At 32.9% G+C, this 14,217-nt stretch overlaps 1 protein-coding gene across 1 annotated transcript in view; it reads right to left on the bottom strand.

Moving 5' to 3' along the window:
- Positions 1-642: 642 nt before the first annotated feature.
- LOC113523091 (fatty acid synthase-like) overlaps positions 643-14,217 on the bottom strand; it is a 46,833-nt gene continuing 33,258 nt past the window's right edge. The window contains exons 25-40 of the mRNA XM_052892647.1: positions 13,077-13,223; positions 12,668-12,768; positions 12,053-12,203; positions 10,776-10,947; positions 9,903-10,015; positions 9,168-9,332; positions 8,221-8,408; positions 7,486-7,641; positions 6,300-6,548; positions 5,533-5,668; positions 4,213-4,378; positions 3,506-3,656; positions 2,940-3,087; positions 2,212-2,388; positions 1,558-1,660; positions 643-1,287 (exon numbers count right to left, since the gene is read on the bottom strand). Coding sequence (XP_052748607.1) covers positions 716-1,287; positions 1,558-1,660; positions 2,212-2,388; positions 2,940-3,087; positions 3,506-3,656; positions 4,213-4,378; positions 5,533-5,668; positions 6,300-6,548; positions 7,486-7,641; positions 8,221-8,408; positions 9,168-9,332; positions 9,903-10,015; positions 10,776-10,947; positions 12,053-12,203; positions 12,668-12,768; positions 13,077-13,223 — 2,895 coding nt within the window. The 3' untranslated portion in view covers positions 643-715. The remainder of the gene's footprint in view (positions 1,288-1,557; positions 1,661-2,211; positions 2,389-2,939; positions 3,088-3,505; positions 3,657-4,212; positions 4,379-5,532; positions 5,669-6,299; positions 6,549-7,485; positions 7,642-8,220; positions 8,409-9,167; positions 9,333-9,902; positions 10,016-10,775; positions 10,948-12,052; positions 12,204-12,667; positions 12,769-13,076; positions 13,224-14,217) is intronic.

Below are 14,217 nucleotides of genomic sequence, written 5' to 3'. Positions count from 1 at the left end.
ATTTGAGTCTTAATAAGTAGATTATTTTCCTAAAAAAGATAACAATGAATCAATCATAAGAAATGTGACTCATCAATCTCATTATTCTTATTTTAAAACAAGTTTTAGTGAATTTTTTTCCCTTATTGAAAGGGTCCCGCGATTGATCACGATCTTACCTGATGGAAAGCCCCCGAATAGCCTATCCACGTTTGCCTTAAATTGGTGCAGATTATATTTATTTGGTAGATACATTAGATTAAAAATATTTTAATTTAGACTGCGGAATTGTATATCTACTCTATCGCTACAATTTCGAATATTAGCAAAGTGAATAATGTTAAAAATTAATAAGATAACTTTCAAAGACACGACCTTCAGTAATGAAGTAGACGAAGAGAAAGAGCATATGATACCAATAGGAAGCGGTGCGTATAGCACATAAACACATACAGAAAAGCGTAGTTTTCTTTTTTATCATGGGCGAAACAGTATACTCTATTATGTCCATGGTACTGCTCATGTCTATAGGCGACAGTTACAGTTTCTATCAGGTGGGCCATCAGCTTGTTTGCCATTCTAAGTTGTATAAAAAAAATATAAAACTCATAATAAAACTACAACTAAATTTAATAAAGGTAAAGAAAACGAACGTGTAACCCAGTAAAATTATATTACAATTATAATAAATGGCTGTTTCTAAAGTAAACTTAGCGACTAATAATAAATAATAATTTTAGAACATTTTGAAAGCATTAGCGTAGTATACTTCGCATTGGCTCGTCTTTTTATATTCTTCAGTCAAGTCTGAATCTAGCATACTGTTGATAATGTTGGAGATTCTGCAATCATTCGGTGCCAAACTGTGATCAGTTTCGATATCAAAGATTTTCACCGGTTGTTTTGTGTATTTCGATAAATTGTAATCTTCTGCAATATTTTCAGCTTTAGGATGAGCAATACCACGAATTAGAACCAGTTGGGATTCCAACTTGAAGTTAGGTTCATACTCCTTAGCCATTTTAATCCTTCTGTACGCTTCATCGAATATTGAGTTTTTATACTCCAGAGAGTAATGAGCTAGACCTTTAAGCTTCAAAGTGCAAGCTTCGACCTTTTGTGGCCAAGTATCAGCTATTTCCAAGTCTTTTCTGAGCTCGTCACTGTGTTTTCCAGCCATCAGTTGATAGAAATGTTCAATGATAGCATTTTCTAATTTAGAATCTGACAAATTGCCAACGTAGGCATTCAAATGTACTCGGAGTGCATCTGGGCTGCTGTCCAAACAGAACACGATGCCTTTGTGACCTGGAAATATATGTTCTTGTAGACTTTTCTACACAAGTATTAGGAATAATTAATTTTTTGAAAAGTTTTTTAAAAAGTGAGTTCTAGATTTGACATTTGTTAATAATAATTATTTAACATTTTAAATTAATACGGAATACTTTTGAGAATATTTGATATATTTTTACCCATAATCAGTTAAGTAATGAACAAATTTGGTAACTTGAAATAGCATTTTTTTCTTATACAGGATATAAATTTATCAATTACATAAAATCAAGAACACTATACCATCTTTTTCCATTAAAGCTGCCAATTCCAGTGCGATGTTTACTCCAAATGAGTATCCCAAAATATAGAAGGTTTTTTTCAACTCAAACCTTTTCTTTACAAACTGAAAGAATAAAAATTTATATTAAATAATATATCTTCTAGTATCATTTGAGTATAAGTAGTAATGAACAGATTTTTATTTTTCATTATCTGTGTAAATAATTCTGAATGGATTTTCGATCAAAATTTATCAGAAACACAACTTTTATTTTTAAAGTGACTTTAAAAATATAAGTTGGGTCGCAAACCCAAGTTACTTTAAAAAAATTAATAGGCTACAAGTTATCATGATTTTTAATACTTGAAAATTTTTATTTTATCAGTAAAGTAGTAGAATATGTATTGTTTAGGCGAAATGGTAGTAGAGTTTATGACGAATAAAGCATAACTTTAAAGCAATGAACTCGAATGTTTTCACAATAGGAAATTGTACAATTTTGGAATAAGTTTCATAGTAAACTCACAATGGTAGATCCTAGTTATTTGATTTCTTGTAACATGTCTATGTTATACAATATATCAGAGTAATACCTACTACTCTGTGTTGTAAGTAATAAATAAGGTCTAGCTAAAATTACCTAGCGCACTAATAATTTAGTTATGATTTCCTACCGTTAGAATGTTGCTAGCCATTTGTGGAATTGTTTGATCTTTTAAGTCCGGTCCCAGTTGGAAAGTCATAGCTTGGATTCTAAGTCTCTCCGATATAGTTCTGAATATACTGTAGTGGCCTTCAAAACCTGGTATCATCGCCAGGAAATTAGCATTGAAATCCAATTCTTCTTCATTCTGTCAAAATAGAAAAAATATGTTTGATAAAATTATAAATACACAGAGTATTAGTTATGTATATATAACATAGATATAGATTAAGAGGATATATTAGTTCTTTGGTAGATTTTTAACAGAAATAATGACATTGATTTTGATAATATAATAACAGGAACAAAACTCAATTAGACTTAAACTTAAAAGAAATAATTCTTGTGAAGTAATTCGCCAACATCAAAGCTAAGTGGAATATTTGAATTGCGAATTTACATCTTGTCAGAACTGAAACAGTTCTGTGATATTAATGCTGCATGCATTTATTAAGTAAATTTACATTTTAATATTCCAACATTATTTAGTACATTAATTTCACATATTTTTCGTTATATCATGTAATTTTGATTACTTAATAAATCTTATAATAAAAATCCATCGACGGCATACATATATGAACAAGATCACAAGTTAAAATAAATGTTATATGTATAAATTTACCTGTTTATAATTAGTAAAATACAGACGAACTGATCCACGTCCAGTTTGAAGTCACTAAAAACGTTATTGCTTACCTCGATAGTGCTGTTGAGTTTCGTTGGCATAACAACCATAGGCTCAGTCGCTTTACATTCGTCATCATCAATAAAGGTATAAAAGGCACCTAAGCCACTGTTGAATTTAGTGTTTTGTACCATGACATCGTTCTTTAAATTTTTAAGGCTAAAATGAAAATATATATTATAATTATTATTTTTTTGTTCATACCACAAAGGTGGCAAACAAGTATACAGCCCGTGTTATGGTAAACGATCATTATAGCCTATGGTCGCCTGCAAACCTAAGGGTGTCGCGTGCGCGTTACCGACCCTGAACAAACCTTTATATACCCTTTTTGAAGAACCTCATACTGTAGCCTGAGCAATTGTTTTATGTGATTGTATTAAAAAGATTAATTTTTTAATCGGATTTGACTCATTTCTTCCAGTTGTCTAGATTGAGTAGATTACCAATTACATCATAAATTATTTACGAAATTCATTCTGCTGTAACTCTTTCTGCAGATCTTTATATGTGGAAACGGACGTGAAATTTATTATGACCTTAGTACTAATTTAAGTATAAAAAATAAAAGTAATACCTGGCAATCGTCATTTCTTTTATTGTTTTAGTAGGATAAACTATGTGATAACTTTCTTTTAAAACAGACTTTATTTCCTCTATGCTTACTTCATAGAGGCCCAAGTCAGTCAAAGAGACATCATCCGGTACATCATTGATATTTTTAATACCTGTAAAATTAAATCGAATATTCAAATAAGTATTATCAGACTGTTTGATTTTACGTTTATTAAGTCAAGAATACAATATTGTATGTTCTTGTACATCACAGCAAAGTATGAAAGTTTAGTTTTTAATTATATAAACGAAACTGTTATCAAATTATTAAGCTTTATTTTTTATTTTAATTTGGAGTTAATAAGAGACTCTTAATAATTCTTAATTGAATATTTATTAAAAAAATTCTATGATTTTGATTTGTTTTGAACTTTGCCAATGAAAAATTCGACAGATTTTGAGATACATTGCTTATATCTATCTTTTCATTTAATACATTTTACATTATAATATTTACTTTATTAATTACTTATATATTAGTAATATAGAAAATATTATTAAATTGTGAAAAAATGGACAAGGATTTTTTCACTCACAAATAAACATTACGTTTTTTAACATTTTAATAACATTTTCTATCACAATTATCTGCAGACGATAACTTGTAAATATTTTAATCGCAATAAATGTAGATTCGAGTAGTAATAATGTAGTAATTGTACCACTCACCTAATATTGTCTCAATTTTACTTATGGCATTTTCCGAGATTCGTTTATTAAGATTAAACGATATAACGTTACTATTTTCGAGTTTGAGACTTGTTTCGAGGGCGTTTAATATAGAAAAATATGATTGTAATTGTAATTTATGTTGTTTACTCGAGTTTGTACTCAGCTGTGAAAGAAACATATTAAATCAGTACGGATACTAGAATATGGAAGTATAGTATAAATTATATGGAGGCGAAATATGTTTTGTTTATATAAATAACTTTGTATCATGCGAGAAAGAATTCGAAGCCATCGACAGCTTTGTGATAAATCGCTACACTACTTATTTGTCGCGCGCTACGAAAACTATTGATGATACATAAAACAAGTTCGTTTTTGTACATTGATATATATATATATATATATATATATATATATATACTCATTATTACTTGCAAAATCCATAATAGTATATACCTAACTATTATGGTTGTCACAATAAACGTTTTTTGTTTCTAATTAATTGATCACAATACGAAAAGAATAGAAAAATAATGATATTTGTACCATGGTATTAATTGTTATTCAATTAAATATTTTCATAATCATAATTGATTTATGTAAACACATTCTTTAAATTATTCATATGATAAATTATTATTATTAAAAGATATTAAAATGTTAAAATCAATACAAATGCCACGGTATGTGTATTACGCTTAATATTGTTTTTGTCTCCTACTGATCCAAGTAAAGTACCAATATAAACTAGTAATTTATCTATCTATCTACCAGGTGAATTGCTAATTACTTATAAGATTTTTTTCCTTACTGATTAAAACATAAATAAAACGATTAAGTTTTGAAAAATGAAATTTGGAACATAAGTTTATTTTATAACGTAAGCATTTAACGTAATCATCAAGAATCAGTAATTAGTCCTGCTTAGGGTTTAGGAAAAGAGACAAATTATTAGAAGTATTGAGGACAGAAGGGGAAAAATGTTGGGACACTTGATACGACACGACGAACTTATGAACATTATAATAGAAGGTAAGATGGAAGGAACGAGGGGAAGAGGGAGACCGAGACATAGTTACATCAGGCAGATCAAGAAAAAGTTGGTGTCGTGTCGTATCAAGAGGTGAAGAGACTCGCTGAAAATCGTAGTGAGTGGCAAGAGCTCCACCGACAAGAGCACAGCTCTTAAATAGGATAGATAGAAAGCATCTAACGGATGTTAGAGATAAAGGACTTATGAAAATTTAACTTAAAGGGGGAACACGGCAACACGCATGCAAAGTTCGCAATAGCTAGTTATGTATAAAACTAGAATACCTCATCGGTCCAATCGACGCGGTAAAAGAGAGCCGGCAATCCAACTTCTGTTCGCATTTCGCACACTCTTTCAGACACCGACGTCGAATATTCGTCGGTGGCATTCTCCGACGAGCGAGCCAGGACGACGAAGTATCTGCAAATTTAATTCACTGTTATCAAATATTCATTAACCCAATTATAAAATGCTGTACATAGGCTTCACCCACAAGTAGGGGTTTATTAGTAGTTGCCACGCCTGGCAGGCGGATTGGCAACCAAAGTTAGGCTTTCAATTATGTTATAAAAGGGACGCTACTGCTTATCCCTCGATCATTAAGTTCCCATAGTTGCCTTTTACGACGCCTTTTAAAATTTAATGAAAAACTTTACAATTGGCTTATTTAAAAATGTTTTTATTCACTTGAAGACTAGTTTAATGCAAAATTTTAAGAATTGGTTCCAAATGATATATTTGCACATCACACGGTTGAATGCAGAGTCTTTTCTTTAACTTTAAATACTTCTAATGTATTAACCATTATTTCAGCAAATTAATTTATCATTAATGCATTCATTCACCTACAGGAACGACATGGGGTGGCCCATCCTATGCCGGGACCAAACAGCCAATTTTTGTCTATCTTAGTTAATAAAGAAAATTATCTATTTTATAATAAAATACACCGGGAGAAATCGAAATTGTTAGCGGTATATAAAGCTAAGAATTGATACTTGAACATATTGGGAGAGAAATGTAGTTATTTTAAAATCATCAGTAATCATACTTTAACTCTCTGCAAACATTCCTAGATATCAAATCCAGGTTAGCAACGACCAAAGCTGTTTCTTTAAACTTATTAGACGCATCCTCTTTCTTCAATGTTTCTTCCTTGTTGTTGTAATGTTTCTGTGCAACAAATATTCCCTCTACATTTCCCAACTTCATGCCTTCACTAAAGAGATCGACGCAACCTTTTTCAGTTTGCAAATTAACTGATACTAGTTTTATTGTAGCGCCGTGAGCTCTCCACGACCTGTCAGAAAAAAGAGATAGATAGATAGGTATGTAATTTATTTATGTCACTTACAACACACAAATAACGTTAGCTACTGATACATATTTGAAGAAATAAAACAAAACATATACAAAAAAAACAAAAAAAAAGTGAAGCAAAAAAAAAATGGTATAGTAGAATAAGAGAATTCTAAATAGAAGTAAAAATCATAATTATCAATACGGAAATATTCAGAAGAAATGTTATTATATTAAAAAAAATCTGTTAATATTTCATTGTCGTTTAGTTATTAATGATAGAGTCAGGAAGATAACAAGGTACTAAAATATTAGATAAAAAATATATTTCTTCCATTGATTAATTCGCACGCATTGTTTTAAAAACACTGCCGAATGAAATAACGAAATCGTTTCCGCAAAAATTTCATAATGGAATAGAAGTAATATATTTTTTTTTATAAATTTCTTAGTAAAATAAATAGTGTCAGTAATTAAATAAAAATAGGTGTGTAACATTTTTTACATTTTTAAATTCAATCCATTGGGTTGAAATTTGATATAACAAATTATAAATGACCAGCTTTTACCCGCAACTTCGTCCGCATGACCGGGATATGTTTATTGACTAAGTTAAAAATAGCCTTTATCATTCTCCATCAGTAAGTGTATACCAAATTTCATAGTGATCGGTTAAGCCGTTAAGACGATATAAGGCAACAAACAAACAATCTAATTCATTTTGATAACAACTAAATTCTACCCACTATATTTGTTATTTAATCACACTTAAAAGGCTGAGTGATTTGAATCAAATTTGGTACACGGATATGTTATAACCTAATACTTTATATACGTATTCACGTCGAGAAATCCGCTGTAAATGTAGAACATTTTATAAACACAATGCCAAAACCTTAAAATAAAATAAAGGATTTTGATCATTCAATAGTACTCACTCTAGTTTCGACTGGAAATAACCAGTTAACGAATTAGGCTCAGCCTGAACAAGCACATTCATTGCTCCCCTTTTCACGAGTCGATCTATTAACTCTGTCCCTAATATGATTTCGTCGCACACAACTATTTGAGATTGTGTTGGGGAATAGGTTATACTGAAATGTAATTTTGAATCAATTGTATTGCATGACATGTTTTATAAAGTTATAATTTTACTTAGTTTCAATAGAACTCAATGAAAATGTAATCAAATTTTATTTAAATCAACACAAAGACACTCTCTAGATCAAATTAGTAATAAATTGAAATATTCTATCTTTTTCTTTTAAGAGTTTACTCTTGTCGGTGCAACTAGTTCATGCATTCTCTTCCAGCCAGTTCTATCCCAGGCCATATCATTGACCTCCCTGTACGACATGACACCTAGTGTTTCCTTTATCTGTTCCATGTAGTTATTTTATTGAGATATTAAAATATTTAATATAAACTGCTGTAGGATATCTGCAAATCGTCTTATACGCTCTGGAAACCATCGTCCATTCCAGGTGTATGGGTTTACTGGCCTGCTTTCAGTCTCAGTTTTTAGTCAGAGTATACGGTAGCGGGGTTACCATTCCATTATAATCTATTAAAAACTGTCCTATAACGGTCGAATAATTATTTTTTACAACAAACAAATATTTTTCATCAAGTTCTATTCACACTACAGAGATCGATATATATTGCACACTTACATAGGAATGCCATTACACCCAAAGTCTGTTGTTACAGGATCCCGCATTCTGATCAGGACCCGGCCTCTGTGTTTACCTTGCGACAAGAGCCTGAACGCTTTGATTATATCATTCGGTGCATACAGCACACGGGTTAAAGGTCTTATTATACCGCTGGCTATGCCTTCACTGATGTACAGTTGCAATGTCTGAAAGCAGAAGTAGGGCAGAGGTAGTCAGTTTAAAGGGGGGGGGGGGAGAGTCACAGACTATAGTAATACATACACACAGTAGCACTAAGTGGTCTAAGTCATAAATTGTTTGTCACAAGGTTTTTTGTTTATTTAAATTCCCAAAATATGTTCTTTATCTAACTTCATATTTAAATTAGCGTATTAAAATATTGTCGTGTAGGTCCCGGCATGGAATAAGCCACCCCGTCCTTTCCCGTAGGTGTCGTAAGAGGCGACTAAGGGACGACGAGGGATGGGCAGCAGCGTCCCTCTTAAATCATTTCTAAAGCCTAACTGCGGTTGCCAACCTACTTGCCAAGCGTGGCAATTACTGACAAAAACCACGAGAAGGAGGCTTATGTTCAGCCATGAACATAAGTTCGGTTTGAAGGGTGGGATATGGCGTGAATTTACTGGGTACAGAGGAATAACACCTGAGTCCTCAGGAATGGCAACGCATGGGGGGGTATCATGGGCGAAACAGTATATTCTGTTATTTCCATGGTACTGCTCATGTCTATAGGCAACGGTTACCACTTTCCATCAGGTGGGCCGTTAGCTTGCTTGCCACTCTAAGTTGTATAAAAAAAAAAATAGCATTATAGATAAATGTTATAGTATTTATATTTATGAACTACTTTAATGGACTAATTTGAACAATTAAATTAAAGACTTACGTACTTCAGTGAAATTTTTAACTATAAATATTATTATTTTACAAGGAACATAATATACCTTTCTTATATTCACATTTTCCGGTTCAAATATATAAGACATGTTAACAGACATGAAATTTCTTTCATCTGTTAACTTATTCATTCCAAAGCTGAGGTTTTCTTGCAAATCGTAGTCGTTTACATTGAATACAATGGAACTGCGCCCGCCACACTGCATTGCAGCCTAGAAATAAAAATTAATCGTACTGTAAACAGTTCGTTATAGACGTATAATAATATCTTTGAACATATCATGCAGTATTTAGTACCAAAATAAGCAGAGTTCCTTTTATGGCCACTAGATCACTACCTACTTTGCTGATGTGAAGGTTGTGCTTTTTGGTATTCTGAGTTTCTAGTTATTATAGTTTTGGTGGGACATGTAAGCACATACACATATGTAAAATGGCCACCAATATGTACATGACACCTCGCAAATAAATAATTTAATTTTATTCACATTCTGCTTCAATAGATTTTAATAAAAAGCTATAAAAAATCGATTTATGCAAGAAATTAATATATTTTTTTTTATTTATTACTATTGGACTTCAGCAAAATATCATAAAATCGAGTCGATTTGTTTAAATTGTTATTAAGAATGTTCATGACTTTTGCTCACGGAAGTGTCGCAATTGTCTGCCAATTAAAAAAAAATAGTTAATGTTTTTCAATATTTCTGATTGATTACTTATATTCTAACTAAATCATTGTTGATTGATCCAAATATAAGTTTAAACTAAAAAGTGCGTACCTCACATATCGTGCCAGTGGCGCAGTTTATAACTACATCGCATCGTTGGTTCTTGGTGCCCGCCAACACCATGTCTTTGAATGAGATGTCACTAGAGTTGCCAATTTTGTTTGCTGCGAAAATATTTCATAACTATAAAATCTGGGGCATTTTTATCTATCACTTTTAGTATTTTATGCTCGATGCTCTTGTGTTTATTTCCTTCATATTCTTTAATATTAACAATTGAATTGGTTTTAATATACATAGAAAAAAATTGGGAGGATAAAAGTACAGAATCATAGAAGAGTAGAACAAGGACAGAAGAGGAAAATAGAAGAGAGAAGGAGAGAAGCGGTGAAGGAGAAAAGGAGAGAAGGAGAGGATGAAAAGAGAGGAGGGAAGAAGGGGAGAAAGGGAGGAGGAAACTATGGAAGAAGGGAAGGAAGGAGGAAGGAGAAGACGAAGGAGAGGAGGAAGGAGAAAAGAGAAAGGACGAAGGAAGAGGAGGAGAGGAAAAGGAGGAAAGGAGGAGAGGAGAGGGAGAGCGAAGAGGAAGAGTGGAGGAGAGGAGGAAATGGGAGAGGAGGAGAGGAGAGGAGGAATGAGGAGAGAGGAGGAGAGGAGAGGAGGAGAGGGGGGAAAGGGGAAGAGGGGGAGAGGAGGAGAGGAGGAGAGAAGGATAGGAGGAGAGGAGGGGAGGAGGAGAGGAGAGGAGAGGAGGGGAGAGGAGAGGAGAAGAGGAGAGGAGAGGAGAAGAGGAGAGGAGAGGAGAGGAGAGGAGAGGAGAAGAGGAGAGGAGAGGAGAGGAGTGCAAAAGAACAGAGGAATAGAAAAATAACATTCCAATTTCAGTAAAATACTCCTCCATAAAATAAGTAATGGTAAGTTTACCATCAAGAGTGGGGAACAGTTTGAGTAAGAAGTGTTTCTTCCTGAGGTCGCTGACGGCCGCGTACACCGTGCAGCCGAGCGCCGTGCACACCGCCAGCGCCGCCTGCCCCAGCGCGCCCGCGCCGCCCACCACCAGCACCGTCATGCCTTTCAGTAATTGCATTCTTATAGCCTGTCAGGGAAAACATGCATTGGAATAACTATATTAACTACATACATACATTCATTATAATACTTACTGTATTTTCCGTTATAAACATATAATATAAACGTAATAAATATTGTTGAAACATAAGCCTTTAGAATAAGTAAACAGAGATGATTTTGTTTTATATTATTTAAAAATAAATATGTTTCTATCAATTTCCATTGCATATATTCGTCACGATAAATTAATTATTAAAGACAGTACACCCACAAATCAAAAGATCATTAACAATCCAAACAAAGTAAACAAAATTAATGCCTTTTACTATATAAGATTGAAAAAAATACCAGCTGGTGAGAAAAATAACAGCTAGCAATAAATAACTAATTAGAAGAAAATTAACAATATGAACAAAAAAAAAAAAAAAAACAGATAAATAAATATAGAGATCTCAAACCAGTTGGTTTCCGTGGAATTAAAGCCCAATACCTCGTCGAATATACACATAAAATGCAAATGCAAAAGAATAAAAATAAAGAAATATCCAAATAGAAAAACTTTAGGGAAAAACTGAATGTCACAATGAGAAAAATAATAAAACATAATGGAAAAGAATAATAAAAAACAAAATTGTCATGTATATATTAAATATGAGAACGTTATTGGAAAAGCCAAAACTGATAGAACTTGAAGAGGCAACAAAAAACCTCAAATGGTTTGCTATAGACATTTATGAATTGAGAAGGTAAAATGATAGAAAAACATTTAAACTACATACTTTATCACACGGCTAGTAGTACAAGATAGTGAGGATTGGAAAATTTAATTAAGAAATATCTAAAAAAGTATTTTTAGAAGAAAATGGCTGCAATAGTAATAAAAATGTCAAACAATTTACTATTGTCTCCGATAGAGGTGTATGCTCTCAGCGAATCCAAAATTTTCGACGAACAGTTAGATCTTTTTTACCAGAGCGTGAAAGACCTACCTTAGAATCAATTAATAACAGAAACTTAATAAATTGATTATAATGCACAAATAGATAAAAGGAGAAGAATTTGTTTCTGTGAATTATACGGAAAAAGAAAGGTTACATTATTAATTTAAAAACATATATAAACAAACTCACCAGACAGTAGTAAGCGTGTATATAAGGCAGCGGCACTGTAGCCGCATCTTCGAGACTCCAATGTTGTGGCACCGGCCACAGTAAGTTTGAATCCACTTCTACAGTACTGGACAACGCGCCTCCAGAGATTAGGCCCATTACTTTCTCACCTCTACAAAACATGTTGACGATAAATAAAGATCTATCTTCATACAAAATCTCTTGCGGGGACAGAGAGAACTGGGAGCCAAAGCTTTCTGTCCTTACGTACATCTCTTGCTTATTGAACATGCATAGCTCGTCACATGCATGCATGCAAGATGAATAGTTAAATAATATGCCCCAAATCGAAAATGTAGAATATATTGTCAAGGTAAAGGGGATTTGTTTAAAGACAATAGAATGGATGGATCAGGCATTCGCCTGTACTGTCAGTATACACTGGCGGGAATAGTGAGTCATAATAGTGAAAATGAAATCAGGTTATATGAATTTGTAAAGTAGTAAAGAACTAGCCTGACTGTTTTAACATCTTGGTGACTAATTTTAAGTTGGAGTGATATATAGCATTCTTATTCCGTTGCCACACGGATGTTCGCGGTGGTTTATGAAGATCTGATTAAAAATTTAACTCACTTGTTTGTAATACCGCTGAAGTCCATTCCAAATTCCTTATTATCTCTCACTCGGCCGACCACTCTTTGTACATCCCTCACAGATGGTCCAGCGTAGTGAACCTACAAGGTAAGTTTATGAGACACTTATTAAACAAGCATCCCTTATTTAAAATATTTGAGGTTTTTTTTTTCACAAAAATAATAAATCAAAACAAATTATTAAAGAACTAAGGTGGCTTTTACACGCGACTTCGTTCGCGTAACCGGGATATGTTGATTGTCCGATATAAATACCAAATAGTACTTAATTATCAAATTTCATGACGATTGGTTTAATAATTTAGGACGCCAAGAGGTAGCGAATAAACAAATCCACTTTTACATTTATAATATTAATAATGATATATTGTGTTATTACAAAATCGTACCGTCACTGAAGTCTTGCTAGCCGAGGGCGTGGCAGCCTCTGTCCACGTTAAACTAGCGAGTTCACCTGGCACTGCACTTGTGAGCTTTATGCTACGAAGTTGTGTTGACTTACCACTTGGTACGTAGTAGTATGAACCCCATTTGCCCTGTGATTTTTACATTATTTATAAATAATAAAAAATATGCTCAGGACTCTATATTGTAGGGGGGAAAGGGATTGTTAGCAATGAAGTTTGACAGCCCCATTGCTAGCAATATGCCCTATTAGGTCTACCTCCACGTGATTCCCCCTGGAAATCATCGTGAACAATTCTTGTTGAATCCGTCACAATGGGCTAACTGACCTGCTTCATCCTCACCTATTATCCTTCACTGGTGCTCCGCCAGTGTATACCGATAGCGTGGGTGGGGTTACCATTTCATTATCATACATTAAAAAAAAAAAAAAAGACTCCATATGGTATAATCCGAAGTTTTTGTTGAATGGTACCGTTATGGTAAGCGTAGTACTCGACATGTCCACGTTCCAACAAGCATATTTGAATCCAACATGAAAGTGAAATTACCGCCGTCGCTCGAATTAATTTAATTACGTGTAGGTATTTTACTTTACGGAGTAATAGTGAAAAATGTAAATTGACACAAATATTTTGGTGCCGACCAGATTCGACAGTTTTGTGATTTATAAGTCGGAATAATATGCCAATGAGTTATAGAAGGTAAGCTTCTGAAACTCATTACATTATTTGGTGTTATGAAAAACACGATGTTACGAGAAGCGAAAGAAAACAACGTTTTCTCTTACTTATATATTACTATTGCTATAGACAGAAAGGTTTGTAGATCGAATTCGCTCGACAAACAAAGACTTGTAAAACAATTTAATTTAAAAAAAACATTTTGAAAAAATAACATTGACAGATGCAGGTGTTAGTAATTATCATTACCTTAATATATAATAGCATTATATAATGTAACAAATATATAACAAATAGTATATCATGAGAGGTAAAACGTAGTATCTAATATATCTAAAAATGGATGCAATTAATGCCCATGTAATTAATGCCTAGGTTGTCTGGAAGAGATTGCTTAGCAATAAGACCGCCTTTTGTACTACACTGTACGTATTGAAAATTG

The sequence above is a fragment of the Galleria mellonella genome, unplaced genomic scaffold (genome assembly GCF_026898425.1).
Source record: "Galleria mellonella isolate WM207_F2 unplaced genomic scaffold, CSIRO_AGI_GalMel_v1 utg1634, whole genome shotgun sequence".
NCBI lineage: Eukaryota > Metazoa > Arthropoda > Insecta > Lepidoptera > Pyralidae > Galleria > Galleria mellonella.
The sequence above is the reverse complement of the archived record's forward strand: the minus strand, read 5'-3'. Positions and strand labels throughout refer to the sequence as shown.